We start from the raw sequence: 23,536 nt of genomic DNA, 5'->3' as shown, positions 1-23,536 counted from the left end.
TTTTGGCAGTACCATAGGCTTGCTCTCGAGCCCGCTCTCTTATCCTGTACCCTTCGTTCTTTAAACAGCGTTCTCCCTTTCCTTCTCCCTCTCCCTCTTCGTCTTCCTCTTCATCGCTCGCTCTCAGTCCCATGGCGTCGACTTCCTCTACTTTTCTCCACGCCTCCCTCTGCTCCCCCCAAACCCTCTCCTCTCCCTCCTTCCCCTTCCTCTTCTCCCTTTCTCTTCCCCAATCCCAATCCCAATCTCGCACCCTCCTCTTCAGACGACCCCTCCCCTCCACATCCCCCTCGCTATTGCCGTCCTCTTCCTCTTCATTACGATGGCTTCGCGTCTCTACTGTCCCCGTTGAGCAAGCTCCGGCACCTGAATTTGACTTCGGTGAGGAGATTGCCCACCTTGATGCTCTCCGCTCTGGCCTCCTCGCGGCGAAGAGCCTTGCGGAGCGGCTAAACGTTCTCGATGCCGATTCTAGGGTTAGGAATTTCTTTGGGCCGTCCGCGCACCTGGTCCTTGATCGGTTGGAGGCTTCCGAGGTGTTCTTGCTTAAATGCCTAGTCGCCGGCGGCCAGGAGCATGTTCTTGGCGCGGAGATGGATTGGGGCGGCCAGCTTCATCAGGCAGAGAGGAGCGCGTTACGGACAGCATTCTATGCATTGGCGGATATGATTGAAAAGTGGAGTTTGGACGGCAATGAGATTGGTGGTAATGAACGTAGCAAGCGGGACATTGGGGATATCGAAATTGACCAGCTGAAGATGCTTTTACATACTCTGGAAGAAGTCGAGGAATTCTATGATTGCATTGGAGGAATCATTGGGTGAGTTGAGTTTGTTGTTCATTACCTTATCTTTTGGTAGACTTCTATTTGTTAAGTTGGACTAGGAATGAAAGATTTACTGCAATCACTTTATACAGGATTCTTTTCCTATAAAAGTTTTCTGTGTAGCACCAGAAGGGTGAAAGAAATTGTAACTAGCAGAAGAGCAATAAAGGTGTAAGATAAAAGAATTGAAAGTATAACTCCTTTTCTTTTGGTAAACAATTGAATATTCCCTTCTCCAACAAGTAAAATACTCCTCTCCAATTGGATATATGTTTGAGTTTTCAACATGAATATATCCTCTAAATTCAAATTTTCTCTTAATAATTTATAACTTTCTTCCTCTTGGGGGAATTATTATTTAGTTCTTTCACTCGTGTGGAGAGATAAAACATGGTGTTTGTGTTTTTTTTTCTCAAAAAATAAAAACAAGGTCTTATTTATGGATGAACATCTGATGTTTGATTCAGGTTACCTTTCCTTCCCATGATCCATTCTACTAATCTTGATATATATTCACAAGAAGATTCTACTAAACCTTTTCCAGCTAAATTAATCCTACTGACTGCCATCTAACTAACCCTACCATTTCGATTTGTAGAATCATCTGAAATGACAAAATCATCTTATAACAACCCAAATCAAACTCGGAATTTCAGATTGGACTTAGCCAATATGCAACACCTTGCCTTCGATGACCTTCATTTACTTCTCCTTTCTTTCTTTAATTTGTAAACAAAGAAGTTTGTTTCAAAGACACCTCAAAATCATGCGGACTAAGTGAGCTTTATTGCCGAGGTATTGTCTTTTGGTTGAGATATTTCTGCAGAACTTTTTTTGGCTTTATTTTGATTCCTCTATCTTTATTTCTCTAATTTCGAGCTTTTGTTTGCTTAATCAAAACCATATGTGAATTAATAATTTTTAAATTAGAAGTCTGTCATATTAAATGACATTGTATATGATGCTCACACATGGAGTTGAACCCGAAACCTGTGATTTGTGCAATAATGCACTAGCCAATTGGATGTCTCAACTAAGATGAACTAAATTAAATTCAAAGATCCTCCAATAGAATATCAATGAAGATTAACCCTTTTGTGACAGTATGCAAATGTGGTAATCTGCTCTGGATGGCCTTATCGTGGGGTTGATGTTGTAAGCTTATATTTAGACATTAGGTAGTGAGATAAGATGGAGACACAAGTACTTAAAATTGGGAATCTTGTTTACAAAGGACTTGGTCTTGGACATGACCAAGTCCAGGTGTTATATGGATACTCAAGTGTTGGCTTATGATTATGGTTATGGTGAATTATTTAAAATACACAAGAATTTACAGTTTAGATAGTTTAATTTACGAAGCATTTTTCAAACTAAAGCAAAATGGGATTCCTCTTAACCATTTTAGTATAAATAATGAAGATGTTAGATGCAATATTTAAGATTTTTTTTTTTTACGTTTGATGCATATATTTAAGATTTAAGACTATAGTAAAATATATTCTTTTTTCTTACTTAGGTATCAAGTAATGACATTACAGCTTCTTTCATCCTCGAAAGTTGATGGACAGTCTATGAATTCATATCTTCACTCTTACAAGGCTCGAGGAAGTGAGAGGGTAAAGCTTCATGTTCCTAGAGGACTTGATCTTCTGGAAAATACAGAGGATGCATCTCAAGCAGCTCTATGGGGAATTGAGGTTGGTAAACCTCAAATATGTTATAAATGTTTGTCCTTCTATACATTTGCTACGATAACCTTCTGAAGTTGTTAAGCAAGTTTCATTATCTCTAGGGTTTGCCGAAACTAGGTGAAATCTATCCGCTTGGTGGTGCAGGGGACCGTCTTGGTTTGGTTGACCCCAACACACGTGAATGTCTTCCTGCTGCACTACTTCCATTTTGTGGACGAACTCTATTGGAAGGTTTAATTAGAGATCTCCAGGTACAAGATGTAGATTCTTTTAATCTAAACAAGGATGTTATGCTTTTTACAAATACAATTCTTTTTGTTCTGTCTTTTTATTGTCATTTTTATTTCATTTTTTCCAAAGAAATATCATTGATTGGATTTTGTTAGTTCTTTAATTATTTTGTTGATAATTTATGGTTCATACAATTTTACAACAACACCTGCTTTAAAGCAATGTGAATCCTTATCTTTTGTACATCTGATTATTATGTGTATATGTATTAGATTTATATGATTACAGAGTTGGTGTAGTTAATATTTTTATATGAACTCATAACCGCCTATTAAGAAACAGATTATGATATAATTTTTCTCTCTTTTCTCCAGTAGCAACATTTTTTTTCCAAGGAGAGAAACCTGACCTACTATATTTACATGTTCACTTTTAGTGTATATTATGTTCTTGTGAGCTTTAACATATGAAGCAATAAAAAGCACCAAATGTTCTAGCTGTATCAGCTATAATTAAGTGGTACTTACCAACTTACCATGGTGCTGTACAATGTTTGATACAGGATGATATTTAATTCATACTAGAAGTTGTTTTCCGCTGAAAGTATTAGGGAACTTATGACATCTGTGATCTAGTGGGTAAAAGTCTTTCTTGAGGATATAGTAGTTTCATTTAATTGCCCTTATCTTTATCAGGAAATATTCTTGTTAGTATTTTGGGAAATTTTTCTGAACTAATCTATAAGTTATATTTTGTGGTGAATCCAATTTCTTTCTCTATCTTAGGAAGCATTTCAAACTCTTATCTATTACTTCTCTTCAGATGGTTCATTTTTCCTATTTAATATTTGAAAATAGATATCTTATAACCAATAAAGTGTGGACCAAGACAGTCTGCTTTACATATATATAATGGTGAAAAATTATCTTCTGTGATATATTTCTCGTGTGCATGTCTGTCTTCCTTCTCTGTTTCTTTGGTGAAAATTTACCAAAAGATCTAGAAAATAAATGCAAATAAGTGGTGGATATTTCATGTTGAACAATATATCCTCTTCTGCTTTTACACAGTGATTGTGGAGATCCTACCAAGCCAATAACTCTAGATTATTATTATTAGGCTTACATCCAGTTAATGGATTATTTTCTTTTCCAATTTGTCTTAACCAAGCAGCTATAGGTTATTTTACAGATATAATTATGTACATATTTGAGACATGAGCTGATCAGGTTATTTTTTGTTCTTATGAGGGGTTGTTTGATTCATTGCTGCCTATATGACATCTTCATTGGCTTGCGGGAGCCAGGATGTGCTTTTAATATTATAACTGATTTACTCAACTAGAAAAGCTAGTTAACCTGTGCTGAATTCCAGGCTAGAGAGTTCCTTTATTTCAAGATCTATGGGAAACAATGTATAACTCCTGTTGCAATCATGACAAGTTCAGTGAAGAACAATCATAATCACTTAATTGCACTCTGTGAAAAATTCAGATGGTTTGGGAGAAGCAAAGAAAAATTTCGGCTTTTTGAACAGGTATATGTATTGTAATATTCTTAGTGTTCTTTAATGCAAATCTTGTTAGGATTTCAAAGTAAATGCACATAATTGTCTCCTAATGTTGCCACCAAGTCTTGTTTCACTGATTCTTCTATATATGTTATCCCACAGCCTCTGGTGCCAGTTTTGGCTGCTGAAGATGGTCGCTGGTTGATAACCAGACCACTCACACCAGTCTGCAAACCTGGTGGTCATGGCGCAATCTGGAAGCTTGCAAATGACAAATGCATATTCCAATGGTTCTATGATCATGGAAGAAAAGGTGCTACTGTTCGACAAGTCAGGTTATCTTTTTCTCTATGTATTATGTAGCGTAGAAAGTCCAATAACTAATCTTTCAAAGTTTTTATTAGTGATTCTATGTTCTCCTGCTGCAGTAATGTTGTGGCTGCGACTGACTTGACACTTTTGGCATTGGCAGGAATAGGTCTGCACTATGACAAGGTGTAAATTTATGGTTTGCTATGCTTTTAATTGTGTTGACTGTGGTGTCAACACTACTTTAGGTTTAATTGCACTTGAGAAAGAAAGACATTGATTAGGGTGTTAATAATTGCTATAGTATATGGTGAGTCCCTGCTCTAATTTTAATTAGAATGTGAAGCATTTGGAACATTCAGAGGAGCTTCTTTGTGCAATGTTAAAAGGGCTGCAGCCAAGCACCAGTAATGACCATTCTTGGTGCTGCTCAGTATATTTGTTATTATTATTTTTTTCTAGTGATGTCATCTAGTACTAGGTTGATATCACAAGGTGGACTAGAACTCTTTGGGTTCAATTACTTATTGTAATACATCCTCCAAGGACTTTGACTATCGATATTTTGCTACAAAAATTAAGGTAGGCTGATATTTCTAAAAAATTGTTGGAAACTCTAGTGATGTTTCTAAATTAGCTTAACTTTACCAGAATGAAGTGACTTTTTTCTTGAAATTGGCTTGGCTACTACCTGAGTGCCTATGCTGGCACCTAGATCAGTGATTTCAATAGGCGCTTGGGCGCTCGCCTAGGCGCTCAGGCAAGGCGAGGCCTAATCGCTTCGTTTCATTTCTAGGCGACGCGCTTCAAAGAGGCGCCGCCTGGGCGCTCGCTCGAGCCCAGGCATAGGGCGCTTCGGGCGAGCGCCCAAGTTAAACCAGGTGACCGAACCAGCATTTTAGGTCTGGTTCAGTCTCTGGTGCTTTAGTTGGTTCAACCGATATCAGCCTTCCTCTCGTGACTTCCTAACCCTAACCTTGCTCGCCGCTCCCGCTCTTGCTGCCGCTGCTACCGCTGTCGCTGCCACTATCGCCGCCCCCGCTATCGCTACCGCTGCTCGTTTCTACCGCTGTCACTGCCATTGTCACCACTCCCGCTCTCGCTGCTCGCTTCTACCGCTGCCGCTGCCACTATCGTCGCTCGTCGCTCCCGCTCTCGCTATTGTTGCTCGCTGCTACCTCTACCATTGTCGTCGCTCGCCGCTCTCAGTCCCGCTGTTGTTGCTTGCTACTATCACTGCCACTGTCGTCGCTCGCCGCTCCCGCTCCCGCTACCACTGCTCTCAGTCAGTAGCCTTGATCTTCCTCTTACACTCTTCTCACTTCATATACTGTTAATATACTAACTATATACTAGTAACAATATTTTTATTTATTAGATTAATGATATATTATTTTGATTTTAATACTATTAATTTTTATTTATTTGAAATTATTGTTATTTTTTTTAATTTTGAGACTTTTTGTTAATGTGATATTGTAATTTTACAAGATTTTCTTAATTTAATATCATATTTTTATTTAAATAATTATATTTATTAATTATATTATATATTTTTATATTTTAGTACCTCGTTTCGCTCGGGCGAGCACCTAGGTGAGCGCTTAGCGCCTCGGGTGTTTTTGGACCTTGGCGCCTAGCGCTTTTTAAATCACTGATCAAGATTATTTGACTATGTGGATGACTTAAATACATGATAATTAGTATACTTAGTTTCTTATGAGTAAAATAATGATCACTTTTTCTATTCTTTTATTAGTTTGAGTTACTAATTTATTTAGACACAAGAATTATCATTGAATATACATTTTTTCCTGACATTTGAAGTGCTGCAGAAATTAGGTTTTGCTTCCTGTCAGCGAAACTTAGGAGCAACAGAAGGAGTAAATGTGCTTGTTGAGAAACACAACCATGACAGGACATGGTCTTATGGTATTACATGTATTGAGTACACTGAGTTTGAGAAGTTTGGCATTATGGATAGGCCTACTTCTTTTGATAGGTATGCTCTCTATTTGCGACATGTATTGTAAAAAAAGGATGACTTACTTCTGTTATATTTATTTTGTGAAAATTTTACTCAGTCAAATTGCTCTTCATGTTGAGTTACTGGATTTGGAGTGGAGAATAATATTGTTATTTTTTTTATTCCTTCTAAAGAGGGAAGATGTAGTTTCTAAATGTATTATTAATTTTCATACATATAAAAGTAAATTTACTGGCTTTTGGGAATTTGCTTCTTTCTTCCATCAAGTAGGGCCATCCATCTGGTGACCTTCTTGAACATTTGCATACTATGTAGTAGTTAGGCCTTCTACCTAGGTAGTCCTAGGCATCTGGCTTTCTTAAAACCTAAATATCAAATTCTAGATACGTGACACCCAGTTTAGTCCTACATCAGATAAGGGAGGAAAATTAGATTGTTGATTGGTCTACTATCATTAACTTGGGCCTAAGCGTTTTGGATCAATAATTAGGTTCATAAAAAATAGATGAGTCTGTCATTATCAATTTGGACTTTAATCATTTTGTATCAATGATTCAAACTAATAAAGTTAATAAGTTAGTTGTCCTATTAGTTTGAATTTGACAAGATATCATCTAAAGCATTTATAGTTTTGTACTATATCTTATCCATGTATCTATGTGATGACTTTATTTTTGTTCATTAAGCACCTGTTTTTGAAACTCGATAATGATACTTAAAGTAATTTTAAACCATTAGAAGGTAGTTGAACTTTTCTGGCAAACATTCTAGTAATTTGGAAGAAGCTGATCTAGCATGTAAGGGATTCATAAGAATTTAATTTATAAAACTATTAATGGAAAAGGCTTTGTCAGGATTTATTCTTGGCACTCTAGTAAATGGTCATCGTATCTTATGTATAAGCCTGGAGCTGTTGGGAGGAAATTGCTCTTTACTTACTGAGACACACCTCTGTGGTTTGATCGAAATAATGAATGACTACTTTGATCCTTTTCAAAATACATTCAAGCTGTCATTTTTGTTGTTTATTTTGTTCTTACTGACATCATTACTGACCTCTGATGCATAAGATTTTATTTGCAGAATTAGCATGTTGGTACTGGTAGCGAGTCGTGTATTTCTTCTCATTATTCTTCCTGGATTATCTCCATTCCATATATTATTGGGGTATCATTTTGATGTTTATTGTTCCTTCATTGTGATTTAGCTTGCAGCCTCAGTTTCCAGCAAACACAAATATTCTTTATGTTGATCTGAAATCTGCTGAAAAAGTTGGATCTTGTCGGGGTACAAATTGCTTGCCAGGCATGGTATTGAATTTGAAAAAGCCAGTTTCATATGTGGATCATCTTGGTATTCAGCATAGGTACAAATTCTCACAAAAAGTATCTTATAGATTTGTCAGTTAATGGTTCTATGTTAGATTTACTTACTATTGATCACCCACTGATGGAATAGCTTTTGTCTTATGAATAAGTTCATTGCTATACAATGCAGTGTCACAAATTTTGAGAATTTAATTGGCAGTGTGAATTTGATTACTTCAAAGCTTGCTCATGAACTGAAATGATATTGTTTTTCATCTCCCTGTCTTTTCTTGCTTCTCCTTATATTTGAAACAAAGCATTCTTTATGTTGTATTGCATCTTCAATGAACTACCTGACTACTGTTTGCTAATTTATTTTATGAGTTTGCAAGGCAATTTCTTAATTGTATATTTGTTTTAAATTGTCTTTCCCAGAATTGTACAATTAGAAACTTACAAGAGCCAAATGTTGATTTAAGTGTATAATAAATATATTATTTCCACAAAGGAAACATTGCACAGAACAAGAGCCATCAATTACTTCATAAAATGAGGCATGTTTTTGTAGTCTACTCCTGAAAAGCTTCTGAGAATCTTGGGGGAATGATATAAAGTATAAGAATTATTTAGTGCTGAATGTAAAGAACCATATCTGCTTTCTGTCCTAACCTCAACTGTAGGGATTACCTCATGTTATCTGGTTGCTGCTCTTATCAATTGTTAGTTCCCTAACCTAGATAGGCCTTCATGAGCTGCTTTTACCAGAGAGGAGGAAATGTTCAAAATCATATTGAAGTATATGTACATTTGTCAAATTCTCATGCAATAATGTCAGGGCATGACCAATACCAAACGATCTGAATATCACACAATGTATTTTTAATAAATGTATTGAATATGTCTTCATTGTTATTGAGCTATCCAGGATAGTTTGCTACTTTGCTGGACTAGAAATGTATAATCTCTTTTGCCTATGACCATATTCCTTTATAGGAATAATGCATGTGTCTGAGTATTTGTTGTATTGTTATTTTTGTATTGATCTTGTTTTGGCATGAGTATAATACTTAGGATTCTCTAAAGTCAATCAGTCATACTAACATATGAGATGATCCTTGGGTGGACAATATTCCTTTTAAAAAATGACAAGCATTCGTCAACATGGATGAATGATAAATTTTACTTATGTTTTTGAGTTAATTTTGGATAATAATTAGCTGTATAATATACATTTGCTTTTCAACTTGGATACTGTAGCTTGGATGTTTGCATACAATTAATTGACTTGATGATGACTACTGGGTTTGGGCTTCTGAGTTGTTATCATTGCATCATTAACATGAAACATTGTTAACCTATTAAATAAGGAGAAATGTTTCCCACTATCAGATCTTGCAACACAACTTATGTTTTATTAAGGGCATTTAATATACCATTTTTGAATTTTTTATGCTCATTTTCTATTAAATGAATATAGTACATCGCAACGATAGTCTACATAAGAAAAGCATTTACATGTTTTTATTAGGGACTGATGGTCCATGCCAAATGTTTTCATGATGGGCAATTCATTTTTTGGCATTTCATAATGGCTCCATCCTTATTTACCCCTCTATCCTTTTCCATGTTGCAGTGCATTTGGAGGTAGGCTAGAGTGTACGATGCAAAATATTGCAGATAACTTTCTGAATACTTGTAACACTAGGTGCCTGGGAGACATTGAATGTACGAGGTCATTATGCTTTTGTTACCATCCTAGGACATAATCTTGTCTGCCTTTGCTTGGTTTTACTAAGGAGCTTTAAATCATGTTTTCTATTTACAGCTGTTCTCGATACATTCATTGTATATAATGAAAGAAAAAGGGTCACTTCATCAGCCAAAAGGAAAAGGAAACAAACAAGCAATTCATTGCATCAGGTTTGTGAAGCTTAAATACTAAAATAAATTCACAATAACTTATTGATTGATGAATTTCTCTTTTGACATTTTTTATTAGTTATTAATAACAATTAAGGTGGCATGCATTATCAAACTTGCATCATACTCTAGGGTGTAACACTTGCATGCAATAATGACAAACATGACCAACAAGAGCTTCTGTTTATTTGATTGGTTTTCTGAAGTGGAGCAAAGTTATGATATCTTTCCCACTAACGACTCCTTTTTGAACCTAAGACATATCCAAAATTTATTTGTTCTTTCAAATTTGAGTCTGAAATTCAACTACCTCTTTAATACTTGTTCATGTGCAGACCCCAGATGGTGCACTTTTGGATGTCTTGCGGAATGCTTATGAACTTCTCTCATCTTGTGATATAGAAATCCCCAAGGTATTTCATTCTAGTTAAGATTTAATCTTGATTAGCACTGGATTCTTGCTGTAATTAAAATCATATGATTTTTTTTCTTCATCCAACTGTTGTATTTCTATAAATCTGTTGTGTTATTAATATGGTCCTGCAAGCACTTGCATTAGCAAATGATTGGACCTGGTTGTTCTCCATACTCCAGGCCCTTGATATTTGTTGAAGTGTCAATTGCCTTAAGACATTCATTGGCATTGTCTTTCTTCTGGAACTTCTGTTGTATGGACCAGCACCCTCTTATAAATGAACAGAAGTACTAGCTGCAATGGTGGCAATCAAATATTGGTTGCATGTGTCTTCTTAGATGAACACTTCAAGGTGGACAAGGTTTGTTTTGAACCAATACAGTGGCTGTTTGTTTTTAGTTAGCACCACTTGACGCCTATCAATTGTGTCCTATCTTTTACTTTCACAACTGACACCTTTGGTCTGATTGAGAGTTATACTTGTCTTGGATTTGTGTCCACGTGTTAGTTTTACTATCAAAAAAAGTTACATCTTCTATGCCAACATATAGATGGACTTTCAATCAAGGTATGCAATACCGTACCGTATCGATGATTCGAGTTTGGCTCGGTACGGTACGGTACCAGCGTACCGAGTGGTACACCAGGGCATACCGAATGGTACATCAGGGCTTACCGAGCGATTTCCTCTTACTGTAGCACTGCTACAGTGTAACACTATAGCACTATAGCACGGTCTATCCGGTAGCGGGCGGTCCGCGTACCGGTATGTCGTCGGACCGGTATGTATCGCCCGTACCGGGCGATACCATTCGAAATTGCATACCATGCTTTCAATGCTACAACTTGATTCCATATACATAGTTATTGGAAGGTGGAGCTTTAGCATCACCGTGAAATCAATCCTTTTTGGTTTGAGTAAGGTTTGTGTCATGAAAATGGTATCTCTACTTGCATATCGCTATGAACATTGATCTTCTTTGACCTAGTGGGAGTCTCATGCACTAGGATATTCTTTTGGCACTTTGTTACTATCTTACGAGCGTTACCATGGATATTGAAATAGCCTGACACTTTATGTCCATAGTAATACTTATCATGAGAAAAATCGTTTAGTTGCTGGTTTTAGTTGAGTCCTCTCTTACTAGTACCTATTACTATTTAGTGTTTGAATTAAAATGTCACCAATTATCACATTGCAATACAAATCTTGCATATGTGTAGTACTTTATATTTTGAGAGTGGATGAGTTTTTAGTCGTTTGTTTTTTCGCACAATATATTGGGCAAGTACCAAATATTTGGATTCTTGAGTATAGTCCATGTATGACTTCTCAGCATTTTTTCAGCTTATCACATTCGAGCATTGACATCGTGTAAAGACATCACCTTTTTCAATCCTATCCTAGGATGAAATGGGCTAAATAGCCACGTCTCATGCTAATTAAGTTATCAAAGTTACGTCATAGTAGGGCCAATTTTTTTCATAAAAAGTAATGCCTATCTGTGTTATTGCCTATTATCATATCTATCTATTTAAAATATTTTCATAATTAAAAGGAGAAAACGAGTTCATTTGATATTTTGCAAATCTTGGTGTATCCTTTATTAGGTATGTTTTGGATATGTTACATTGGAGGATATTTCTTGGATAAATAATTAAATATAAGATAAATAGTTTTATAATTTTTAAAATAATTATTAAAAGGATCTTATGGGTGTTTCAATGAGAATTTTATTTTTAAAATATTATTCATATAATTTTTAGACGAGATGGATAGACAACTAGTATGTTTCTTTATTCCACTTTTATTTATCATCAATTCATGATTACAGATTTAAAATAATGGATTGTGTTATATATCTACTTGTCAAGCTTTGTCTCATACAATAATATGTTTGTTTTTTTTTTTTACTTGCATCCTGGTGTTTTTCTAAAAGACTAGGCATATTGAAGTATCTGTTCTTTGTAATTCGTATGCTATTCCAGTCTCCATGGTTTGTGGTGTGGCAGCCAAGTACAATACATACATAATCTTTTAAAGAAACTTTCGTATTTTAAACTTTAAAAAATAATATATTGTAGGATGCAAATAAAAACATAAACATATTATTGTATTTGCCAAAACTTGACGAGCAGATATATATAAATTATTAATTATACAACAATATTATAACATAATACCTTAAGAAGACAAAAGACTGAAAGATATTTGATAAATAAAGAAAGGTCATGATTTTAAATCTGTAATCATAAGTTGATGCTAAATAAATTTAGAATAAGAAAATATATTTAGTTGTACATTCATCTCGTCTAAAAAATAAATGAATAATATTAAAAAAATGAACTTCTTCTACAAGCACCAATATATGTCTCCTAGAAATACCCTACAATATATTCTAGCCAACACATGCCTACCAACAAGGATACACCAAGATTTTTGAAATATCAAATGGATTTATTTTCTCCTACTAGAAAAAACCAAGGTTATATATCCTTTAATCAACATCTAACATTTCATCAAAATATCTCACGATAAAATAATTAAACTCCTATTTGTGGGGTTTGGTAGAAACCTCGTTACAGAAGGTTTTTGAAAAGGAAAAATACAACATATCTTCTATGATTGGATTTTGTTCTCTCTAGTTGATTGATCTTCTTATTGAGATCTTTCTTTTTTTAGTTAAATTTTCTAAAAGTTTCATGATTTGAATTCTCTTTGAAGTATGAAATCTACACTGTCCCTTCTTGTATTTGCTGACTTCCTTTTCAATGCAGATCTGATTTGGATTTGAATCCAAGATCTCTTGTTTTAGGAAATAGTCACTCAAAACATTTCTTTAATCTAAATTCTAGAATAATATACAATAGTTCCAGTAAAATCTCAGTCAAGCGACACGTGTAAATGGCAATGTCCCTACTAGAAGCCTTCTAGATAGGTTTCTAAGGCCTAACTCATAATAACTAAATTTGAGACAGTGATTCAATATGAGCTAAAATCTGAAATCAAAATCAATACAAAATTGAACCAAGTGTCAATTCATATTCATGGAATCTGGATGCTTACTGAAAACCAACAAAAAATCATTGAAAATATAGAAATTGTCAAATCAAGACCTTGACTTGCTTAATTAAATCAAGCAATCTGGAGTTGATCTTGGAGTCATTTTTGCATCAATGGCATTTGGCACCATAATACATAACTTGATAATCAGGGTTCAAGTCACTAAGGTTGTGGGACTAGAATTTACTTCAATTTTTTGCCATCATCTTATTTTATATTTTTTAAGTTTTAGCTTGTAAAGTTTCTCGTGTTATTTCATACTTTCTCCATTACACGGGTGTCGGTTTGTAAAGCTGACTAGTCTTAGTTTGGCTCATTGCCACTCCTCAGTGCTTTAAACATCAAACCAACTTGAGAAAATAAAATTTTGTTTTTACTGAAAAAATTTTATACTCCAATATAATTTGTTCTGTTGTGCTTAATTCCTTGGTATTAAATTTCTTTTGCTGATTTTCTCAGATTGAAGACAACAGCATATACTTCAATTCTGTGCCCCCATTTCTTATTTTTCTCCACCCTGCTTTAGGTCCACTTTGGGAGATTACTAGACAAAAGGTATGCACAATGATTGATCTAAAATCTCAGTAGCTCTAATTTTATCCTTTAGTTTTTACATTATGTGCTCATGTTAGATATGATTGGGTTCTATGGCAATATATAATGACTAAATCATTGTATTCTAATTTCTTGGGTTGTAAAAAATATCAAAATAGTATGAGATTTTCTGTATGCTTATTTGGACCTGTAGGAAAATTTACAGAAATGAATCAATGAGTTATCATGTGTTGACTGTGTGATGGAAGTGAAAGTATTACCTCTGAGCATGCTACTATAGTGGGTTATGCTTCATATATCTTATGATAAATTAAGATTGATTTAACAGTTGGATGTGAATTTAATATTCTTGCACCTCCAGAGGACTAAAACATGAAAGCAATACGGGATAATAGCTTCCTTGGTTTTAGATTTTCTGTTGGTGCTAAATATAATAGTGATCTAATTGTATTCACTGCCTTGTATTATATATATCAACATCATCAGGAAGAAATAAATTTATTTGGTCTGTAAGTTTTCCCAAAGCTACCAATTTTGTATTGAAACAATAAAATGTTTCCGAACAGAATTAAATGTTGTGTTTGATTCTTGAAGTGATATGTCTCAGTGTGCAATTAATTTGTGACGTCACTTTCACCTATAAAGTTTATGAAGTATTACGAACTATCTTGTTCCACAAGTCTGATTTTTCCTTTTTCAGAGTATGTTTTAACTCACACCATGCTTTGTGGGAATTTTTATTAAGCATATTCTTGTTCTCTGACCGTGAAAGACTCTTTTCATACCAAAAAACAATCGCATTCATTCAAGGTTCTATCAGTTTTTTGTCAGTTAGGAAATTGGATCAGGTATATATTCTCTTTGGAACATTTTCTGAGAAGTCAATGTTGTGGATTAGGGTCTAACATGCATTTGCCACTTTCTTTGGTTGTCATTAGTTTTTCTAGGATTCACATATATAGACTATTTTGTTGAAGTAAAGCCATGTGCTCAAATTAAGTATGCATATGTGAATTTCTGTCGGAATATTAATTTAATGTGGTGGTTGCCAACTATATATACTCTTCATTGAAAAAATCCATGATCATTCTTTCTTATTATTATGTGTAGCTTTGTCTTCCAATTGCCATTCTTCCTGACTAGGAAGGGCAAACATAGTCAACTAGCATTACTGTTCTTTCTTATTATTCTATCTTTTGCCTTTAGTCCTTTGAAGGTATAAGAAAAAGTGACAAATTTTAGAGTGAGCTGCTTTTACAAGTGATACTCAGAAATCACATGAAGGCTAAAAACAATGTCTGCACTAATGGTGCTGTGCTGTCCAAACTTTACGTTCTGATACAGTGTAAACTTCCTGTCCTGTCAAAAATTAGATATTTGCTCTCTATCTTATGCTAAAAACAATGTTGCATGAGGGCATGACTAATATCAGTCTTTGACACTTCAAGATAATGCATTTAGTGATGTAATAATTTAATTTTAGCTGATCTTGGTTCTGGTTCTAATCTTTTATTTGTGATGATTTGAATAACTTTCCTAGGTTAGGCTCTTCTTTTGACTAATCAATTTGCATAAGTTTCAGTCCATGTCGATCACCACCTGGAGTTTAGTGTAAGGTCATGTCAGCAAGTGCCCTAAAAGGTGTATTTTGAAGTTGCAATTAGGATGGGAAAGTAGCTTACATACCCTCTCATTTCATCCTGACAACTGAGGTAAGACTATATAAAATACAGCAACCTTACTAAATAAATTAACACAAGCTTTGCTTCTCAAATCCCTATTAACCATCTGATGAGTTTTAGAACCTTTCGTTATAGATTATATATAGGAATAGTTGTTAGCCTGTTTGACCTTATTAACTAGAATAATGAATCCATTTATAGAGATAGATTTAGGTGAACATATTTCACAATTCTCATGGCCCAAATCATGTGGCTTTTTGTCCTAAAAAAATACTCAATGTATGTCCTTGGAGGGCATACATATTGAGTTACACAATTTCTCACAAATCTACATCGATGTGGAACTATCAAGGGCATCTGCTGAATAATTCATTAGGATTTTGCTTCTGGGAAGCAGTAGTTTTCAGTAATGAAGAAAGATGCTATACTTTAAAGGTTTCAAGTTTATGTTTAGTCTTATTTTATGAGTCAAAGTAATTATGGATTATCTTTTTGTAACTTATGCAGTTCTATGGTGGTTCTATTTCTGAAGGTTCTGAGTTGCAAATAGAGGTAGCAGAATTTGTTTGGAGAAATGTGCAGGTACTTGTGACCTTATACCCTTGTTAAAAAATCATTGTACTTGATAACCAAAATTGTATTTGGATCTCAGCTCAGTGGAAGCCTTATTATTGTTGCTGAAAATATAATGGGCTCAGCAAGGATGAACCAAAACAATGAACCAGTACTGCACTATGGACAAAGGTATGACTGATTGTTTTGTAGTATTAAGATTTCAGAGCAGAACATTTAGCTAACATTTCACTTCTACTGGTGGAAGATGTGCAAGATGTAAGCTGCAAAATGTTAAGGTTTTAAATAGAGGAATCGACTGGATGTCCTCAGAAAATGTCTACTGGAAGCATGATGTTCAAAGATTAGAGACTATGAAAATCATTCTTCATGGAAATGCAGAATTTGAGGCAGTGGATGTTGTCTTGCAGGTACAGTTGGCTGACAATCAGCAGAATAATTTGTGTATTCACATTGAATATTGACTTTTTTTCATGCAGGGAAATCATGTTTTCGAGGTTCCAGATGGTTACAAAATGTGTATCATTCCAGAAAATTCAGGTCTATAAAGTTCACCTGATTTATTTGCTGGCATGGTTTTCCATTATTCTGTTTGAGACTTGCGATACGTAAAATCACGTATATGCATTATTGCTTTGTTGTAGTCCTAGTTTCAAGCTTTATAGAATGTGTTTTAAGACCATCTCTGAGTTATTGTGCTTGTTCCCAACATGCAAGCCCAAAGTGAATCTGAGCTTGCAATACCAAAATATGGACTGCTGACATTAACCTGCATCTATATGTGATTCAGGTTTCATGATTAGGTTAGATCCCATTAGAGAAGATGAGATGGAAACTGGTAGCTGGTTCTGGAAGTATGAGATGAAGGGCACGCATATTAACTTGGAAATGGTAGAGTTATAGTCTCTCAGACCCTGTAACTCAGTCATTGATATGCAGTTGTTTGACACAGTTCATCTTCTCATTGATTCATTAGTTCAACCTAGGTTGAACATCTTGTATGTAATTTCTTCGATAATGTGCATCCATCCCAGTTTTCTCTTGATATTTTTTTTTCTTTTCTTCATATTTATATTTATTCTAATTTAATGTATTGAATTTGTCACAAGTTACTAATTGTATAAGATTCAACGGATAGTTTTTTTGCATCTTGACATCTGTTTGATTGTATTTAGTTGAATCTATGTGGATTAAAGATCTGTGAAGAAACAAGTTACAGTCTCATATTAGTTGTCATTTAAAAGTTCCATTCTGCAGTGTTAACACTACTTATTTTACTTCAATAGTCGGGATGGAAGCATCAGATGAACAGACTTAACAAGCTTAAAAATGCAGTGAGTTGAAGCTTGTTCTGGTTTATGATATGTTGGCACCATGTTGACAACATGTTAGATTTATATGGCTTACATGCTAAGGTCAGATGGTTGACATCTCGATATTACATGGTTGATACTTCTGCTATGTATCTAATATCTCAGTGTCATGCAGGAGACATCTTTGTTATTATATAATTTTTACCTTAGTGTTGGTCTTATCATGTTCCATTAATCGTTCACACCCCATCATAAAATTTGTGCTACATATCAAAGTGTTACATCATCTCGGACTCGGTGTGGATTAGCGATACTTATATCTAAAATCAATACAACATGTTTCTAAAATTAATACATCATTATCATCTCAAGGTAATGACTTAGGGAACTAATTATAAAAAGAGGAGGGGGTGGGGGTGTTCCATAAGTATGCCCAAGTCACATAAACTAGGAATATATTTGACCTGTTAGATTAGTTTAGTGACTTGACTTAAGTATCGGATGGGCTTTGTCAAGAATGCGGTAGGAATCCGATCAAATTGGTGAAGTTTGACTTGAGAAAAGATTATGAATCAGCTTCCATTGTGGACAATCAAAATATAACTTAATAGTTGGGCACTAAAAAGAGAATTGACCAAAATAAAAATATCTTAAGGAAACTTTGTTGAACCGTCTCGATTGAATCCCGAGGACTAGAGTCTGTCAGCCTCTTAGATTATTGGATCTCTATCCAATAATCTCTTATTGGTCTTATTGGATCTCATCTATAGAATCCAATAATTCAGGGGTTTATTGGATATCCAATAAGATATGGGCTTTGACAGATATCTCATATCTGAACCTCTACTCATTGCAACACCTACCATATGTACGTGACTCTCTAGGCCCAATATCGAGCTAGCCGTGAGTCATACTTGTCAGAACTCCTTATGGCTTAGTGAATTATTATCTCTATAATAATTCATTCGACTCATCGATTATGGACATACTAGGCCACTACGTCGTAGTCCTCAAACGATATAGGAGAATCCAATCCATTGTACATATATGTCCTTAGTTACTATGTACTTATAATCCCTCATCCAACTAATATCTCAGAGACCATATACTAGGCATAGTGCTGTCAAGCCCATATAGTTTTTACTCAAGTCTCGCTCTAATCAAATTCTCACAAAAAACTATTTCTCTCTCAATCTGAATGACCCTAGATAGGGATTTGTCCGAGCAAGAACACATGGGATATTCCTCTCATAACACCGAGAGCGGATGATCTTCTATCGACACTCAATAGCCCTCGTAAGGTTGGTTGTCACTCCCAATGATCAATTGTGCTAGATCTGAAACTTCCAAGTTTATAAGTTTGGTATTAAAGAGTGGAGTACTTATAGAGGACATCTTTGTTATCTCAAATCTAAGGACCAAATATACTACTAGGATAATGAAATCATTGTCTAACAATAAGATATTATCAACCATCCAACATTCCATGAGTAGATCAATTAGTGAACTCATTCTCTAATGAGCACTTGCACTATATCCATGATGTCCCTATTAGGATCAAGAGCACTAAGAGGGGGGGGTGAATTAGAGCAGCGGAAAACTTTCGATGATTTAAAACGACGTTTGTACGATGAAATCATTTCCGACGTAAAATCATTTTCGGAAACTTAACTTGAAAGCAAGTTCATAAATGAGTGTAGCAAAAGTAATGAGGAAGTAAAGCACATATGGAGGTTTGCAGTAAGGTACGCAGCAAGAATAAATGCAAACAAGAGAAGACGAGAGTTTATAGTGGTTCGGTCAATCGTGACCTACATCCACTCCTCCGATTCCTCTTCCGTCGAGGCCACTAGCATCCACTAACGATCTTCCTTTACTAGGCGAAGATCAACCTCCTTCGTACACCCCTCTTCTCCTTTTACCGGGTTTAGGAGACAACCCTTACAAGCACTCATTGCTAGTTATAGGTGCCCAGCAAGCCAATCACGTGAGTGATGGCACGTGTGACTTGATATAAATTCTTTTTGCTTATTATATTTTGACATATATCACTTTATAACTATTGAATATATGCACATATATATTGTGATGTCCTTTGATTTGTGCAATGGGAATCGGATCGTGATGAGATCATGAAAATAAGATCGATTCACCTTTAAATATATATCCTAAATAATCCCAGTCATAGGTTACTCAAGAGGGACATCGTGATAACCGGACAGACTAGTGTGCTGTATACCCGTCTATATGATGGATGCAACAGGTCTCATAGCTGCTCGTGTAGGGACACTAGGGATATAGTACAAATGCTCATTGGAGAATGAGTTCACTGATTGATCCGCTTACGGAATGCTGGATGGTTGATGATGCCTTATTATCAAACAACAATTCCGTAGTCCTAGTGGTATATTTGGTCCTTAGACTTGAGACACCAAGGATGTCCTAAATGAGTGCTCCACTCTTTGATACCAGACTTATAGGTTTGGTTGTCCTAGATCTAGTACAGTTGGTCATTGGGATTAGTAATCGACCTTACGAAGGCTATTGACTATCGATAGAGGATCATCCACTCTCGGCGTCATGAGAGAAATATCTCATGTGTTCTTGCTTAGACAAATCCCTTGCCAAGGTCATTCGGGTTGAGAGAGAAAGAGTTCTCCGGAGGAATCTGATTCGAGCGAGACTCGAGTAGAAACCGTATGGGTTTGACAGCACTATGCTCGATATACGGTCTCTGGGATATTAGATGGATGAGGGACTATAGGTACACGGTAACTGAGGACAGATAGGTCCAATGGATTGGATTCCCCTATATCGTTTGGGGACTACGGCGTAGTGGCCTAGTACGTCCGTAGTCGATGAGTCGAGTGAATTATTACAGAGATACTAATTCACTCAGTTAGAAGGAGTTCTAACAGGTATGACTCACGGCCAGCTCGATATTGGATGAGTAGAGGTTCGGATATAAGATATCCGACGGAGCTCTTGTCTTATTGGATATCTAATAAGCCCCTGAATTATTGGATCCCAAGGACGAGATCCAATAAGAGCCCATGAGAGATTATTAGATAGAGATCCAGTAATCTAAAAGGCTTAGGTTATTGGATGCAGATCCAATACCCACTAGGGGAGGATCCATTAGGGTTTGACAAGGGACCTCTATAAATAGGAGGGATTCAGAGCCCCTCTCCTATACTCCTTCCCCTCTCCACCTTAGAGCAGGCTTGAAGTTTTGAGGAGCATCGTCACAGCCCTACTGTGTGGATCACCGCTAGAGAGGAGGACGCTTGACCTCCTTCACCCTCTCCTAAGGATATGTAAGGAAACAGGGATATATGATCTCCCTAGGTAACACAATCTATTCTATACGTAGTTTTTTAGTTTTGCGGATTTTGCGCACCAATCTTCGCACGATGATGAACATCTCTTTGGGAATCAGGGATTTTGTTTTCTTGTTCTTCCGCTATGCATGTGATGTCGCCCCCAAGATTTCCCAACAGTGGTATCAGAGCCAGGTTGTTCGTGCGATAGATTGGTTTTGAATCGCGTGTGTTGTGTTTTGAAAAAACGTTTGATGTCAAAATCGTTGACGCAAAAGCGATAAAGGGCAGCAACAGTTGCTACCCTCGATCTACGTGCGTGTAGCGCAGCCGCAGGCAGGCAGCACAAGGGCTGCGTTTGTAGCAGCCGGCCGGTCGACTGCCTGCTTGCAGCTGCCTTGCGTCCGGCGGGGCTAGCAGCCCGTGGGCAGAGTCGCCTGCGGTCGCTTCTCCCGCGGGGTGAGGCGCTGTTGCTAGGCAGCGGCGCTTGCCGCCGCTGCTCCCGCGGGCGAAACCACCCCGCAGGAGCGATTGCCCGGCGGGACAGCACCGCTTGCGGGTGTTGCCCCGCGGGCAGAACCGCCCGCGGAGTCGACGGCGCCCACAGGGGCGCCCACCTGCATGGGCAGCACAGCTTGCGAGCGTTGCCTCGCCGGCAGAATCGCCTACGGGGGTGCCCACCTACAGCGGCAGCGCCGCCTGCAGGCGAGGGCAGCGCCCTCGCCCCGCCGCACAGGCCGCCGCCAACAAGGTGGCGGCGGCAGCGGTACCAGGGGAGTAGGGCATTAGGGCATTCTTGGGCAAAAAGATAGTTTTACCCTTGTGAATTTCAAAAATTCAAATTCTATTATTTTATCCAAATTATGAAAATACCCCTATAAATTCAGAAATTCCCTATATATCCCTGATTTCATAAAATACTAATTAATTAAAAGGTTTAGTTGATTATTATTTTTATCATTATCTAGTAGTTCTACATGATGATGATTATTTATACATGTGATGTATGATGTGTGGACGGATGATCATGGACCGTGTGATGTGTGTACTTGTGATTATTATTATTGTGATCTACGAGCCTCTATTATATTTCTTGTTTATTGTCGAGCCCGCGTGCCTATGATTAAGTTGTAATCACATGAGGAGGCGTAGCAGGAGCGTGGATGCGATAGCGGGACCTACGAGACGGACGATCGTGATGCATGAAGATGCATCGAGATGTCGACGGAACCGACGAAGATGAGATGGACAATCATAGGGCATGGAAATGTACCGTTGCACATATAGATCTTGATGTGAGTTATTAGGCCTATTGGCTAGGGCCAAATCACATCAGGTTGTGGTCTATGATCATCCGGTGTGATTGCTTATACACATACTAGATATATATATATATATTTGCATGCGATGTAGATATATATTAAATATGTATATGTGTGACATGTCATATTAGGAGATCAAATCATAGAAACATCTCTCTCGATAATATTAAGTCGGTAAACGTGAGGCAATTAGATTGACCCATGTGGCCTTCCATCGTTATAAGTAGGAACCGATTCTCGGTGTAGGTTGAGTTGGTCGAGTCCCTCGAGACTCACCTATATCGCAATTCGCTATCTTGCTTATGATATAGAGATGTCACCGGTGACTTGAGGATATGGTATGCTTGGTCGAGTCCCTCGAGGGTATATCATCAAATCAAACTCATCTTCTAACGAAGGTGTTGACTTAACCGAGCATCATGGTTGGTTGAGTCCCTCGAGACCATGGTGATTCGGAGGCCGAACAGGATGGGAATCACAAGGAGTTGTGATCGGCAAAAGTTGCCTACCTTTTAGGTTTAGTGTGATTGGTCGAGTCCCTCGAGGTTACACTAAAACGTTGATTGGATCCTGATCCCCACTAGAAGTCTGTCGGAGACTTCCGTTTCACGTGCTGAGGGTGTCGTGTGACTCGTTACTAAAATAGTGGGAGCATATTAAGATAGAAGTCTATATCTTGATAGTTTATTTATTGCAAAATCTGCATGTTATTCATTTCTACTGCATCTTTATTTTCAGAAAATGTCGCTTTCAAATCCCTTACATGGCATACTTGATGTCAACCGCCTCAATGGTCCAAATTATACAGATTGGCTCCGTAACTTGAGAATTGTTCTTACGATAGAGAAAATCGTGTACGTCCTTGATATAGTGATGCCTATGCCCGAAGAAGGGGCAAGTGAGGATGAGATCGCTTGAAGTACATTGATGACTCCACTCTTGCTCAGTTCTATATGTTGGGCTCTATGACTCCTGAGTTATAGAGACAATATGAAAAGATGGATGTCAAATCCATTCTCATATATGTCCGCAAATTGTTTAAGGAACAGGGAAAGATTCAGCGATATAAGATATCCAAGAGCCTCTTCCGCGCTAGGATGACTAAGAGGACACCGGTTCAGAACCATGTCCTAAAGATGATTGAGTGGATAGAGAAACTCACAGGTCTAGGAATGGTCCTAAAGGATAACTTGTGTGTGAACATTGTGCTTTAGTCCCTACCAGATTCCTTTTCACAGTTCATAATGAATTTTAATATGAACAAGTTTGAGGTGACTCTCCCAGAGTTCCTCAATATGTTGAGGGAGGTAGAGAGTACTATTAAGAAAGAGAAGCCAGTTCTCTACACTAGTGAGACCAAAAAGAAAAGGAAAGCAGAAAGGTCCCTTAAGAAGGAAAAGGGTAAGGGCAGACTAGGTAAAGCAAATGTTGCTAAGAAAGACCCAACAAAAGATAAAGGCCAATGTTTTCACTATGGCAAAGATGGGCACTGGAAGAGGAACTGCAAAG

The 23,536-nt window shown here is 36.8% G+C and overlaps 1 protein-coding gene across 2 annotated transcripts; it reads left to right on the top strand.

The window, feature by feature from the left end:
- Positions 1-32: 32 nt before the first annotated feature.
- LOC135619314 (UTP--glucose-1-phosphate uridylyltransferase 3, chloroplastic-like) lies at positions 33-17,220 on the top strand. 2 transcript variants are annotated; one of them, XM_065121213.1, is made up of 17 exons: positions 33-820; positions 2,346-2,526; positions 2,622-2,771; positions 4,126-4,287; positions 4,423-4,595; positions 4,689-4,755; positions 6,405-6,571; positions 7,764-7,922; positions 9,497-9,588; positions 9,689-9,783; positions 10,119-10,196; positions 13,722-13,817; positions 16,007-16,081; positions 16,152-16,243; positions 16,320-16,482; positions 16,552-16,612; positions 16,863-17,220. In XM_065121213.1, exons 1-17 carry the CDS (start codon positions 132-134, stop codon positions 16,973-16,975), a joined length of 2,613 nt encoding a protein of 870 aa, XP_064977285.1. In that variant the 5' UTR covers positions 33-131; the 3' UTR covers positions 16,976-17,220. The 2 variants fall into 2 exon arrangements, 1 of the variants encoding a protein (XP_064977285.1); XR_010489369.1 differs by lacking the exons at positions 16,320-16,482; positions 16,552-16,612; positions 16,863-17,220 and adding an exon at positions 15,400-15,529 and having other exon boundaries at positions 35-820; positions 16,152-16,215.
- Positions 17,221-23,536: the final 6,316 nt, after the last annotated feature.

The sequence above is a fragment of the Musa acuminata genome, chromosome BXJ2-8 (assembly GCF_036884655.1).
Source record: "Musa acuminata AAA Group cultivar baxijiao chromosome BXJ2-8, Cavendish_Baxijiao_AAA, whole genome shotgun sequence".
In the NCBI taxonomy this organism is placed as follows: domain Eukaryota; kingdom Viridiplantae; phylum Streptophyta; class Magnoliopsida; order Zingiberales; family Musaceae; genus Musa; species Musa acuminata.
Note: the sequence above shows the minus strand (reverse complement) of the source record. Positions and strands in the feature narration are given on the sequence as shown.

Bases quoted from the DNA above. Each gene is read 5' to 3' on its own strand.
- LOC135619314 (XM_065121213.1), top strand. From the start codon at position 132: ATGGCGTCGACTTCCTCTACTTTTCTCCACGCCTCCCTCTGCTCCCCC. The intron at 4,596-4,688 runs GTTATCTTTTTC...CTCCTGCTGCAG, and splicing joins GCTACTGTTCGACAAGTCAG to TAATGTTGTGGCTGCGACTG. The intron at 16,244-16,319 runs GTATGACTGATT...TACTGGTGGAAG, and splicing joins GTACTGCACTATGGACAAAG to ATGTGCAAGATGTAAGCTGC.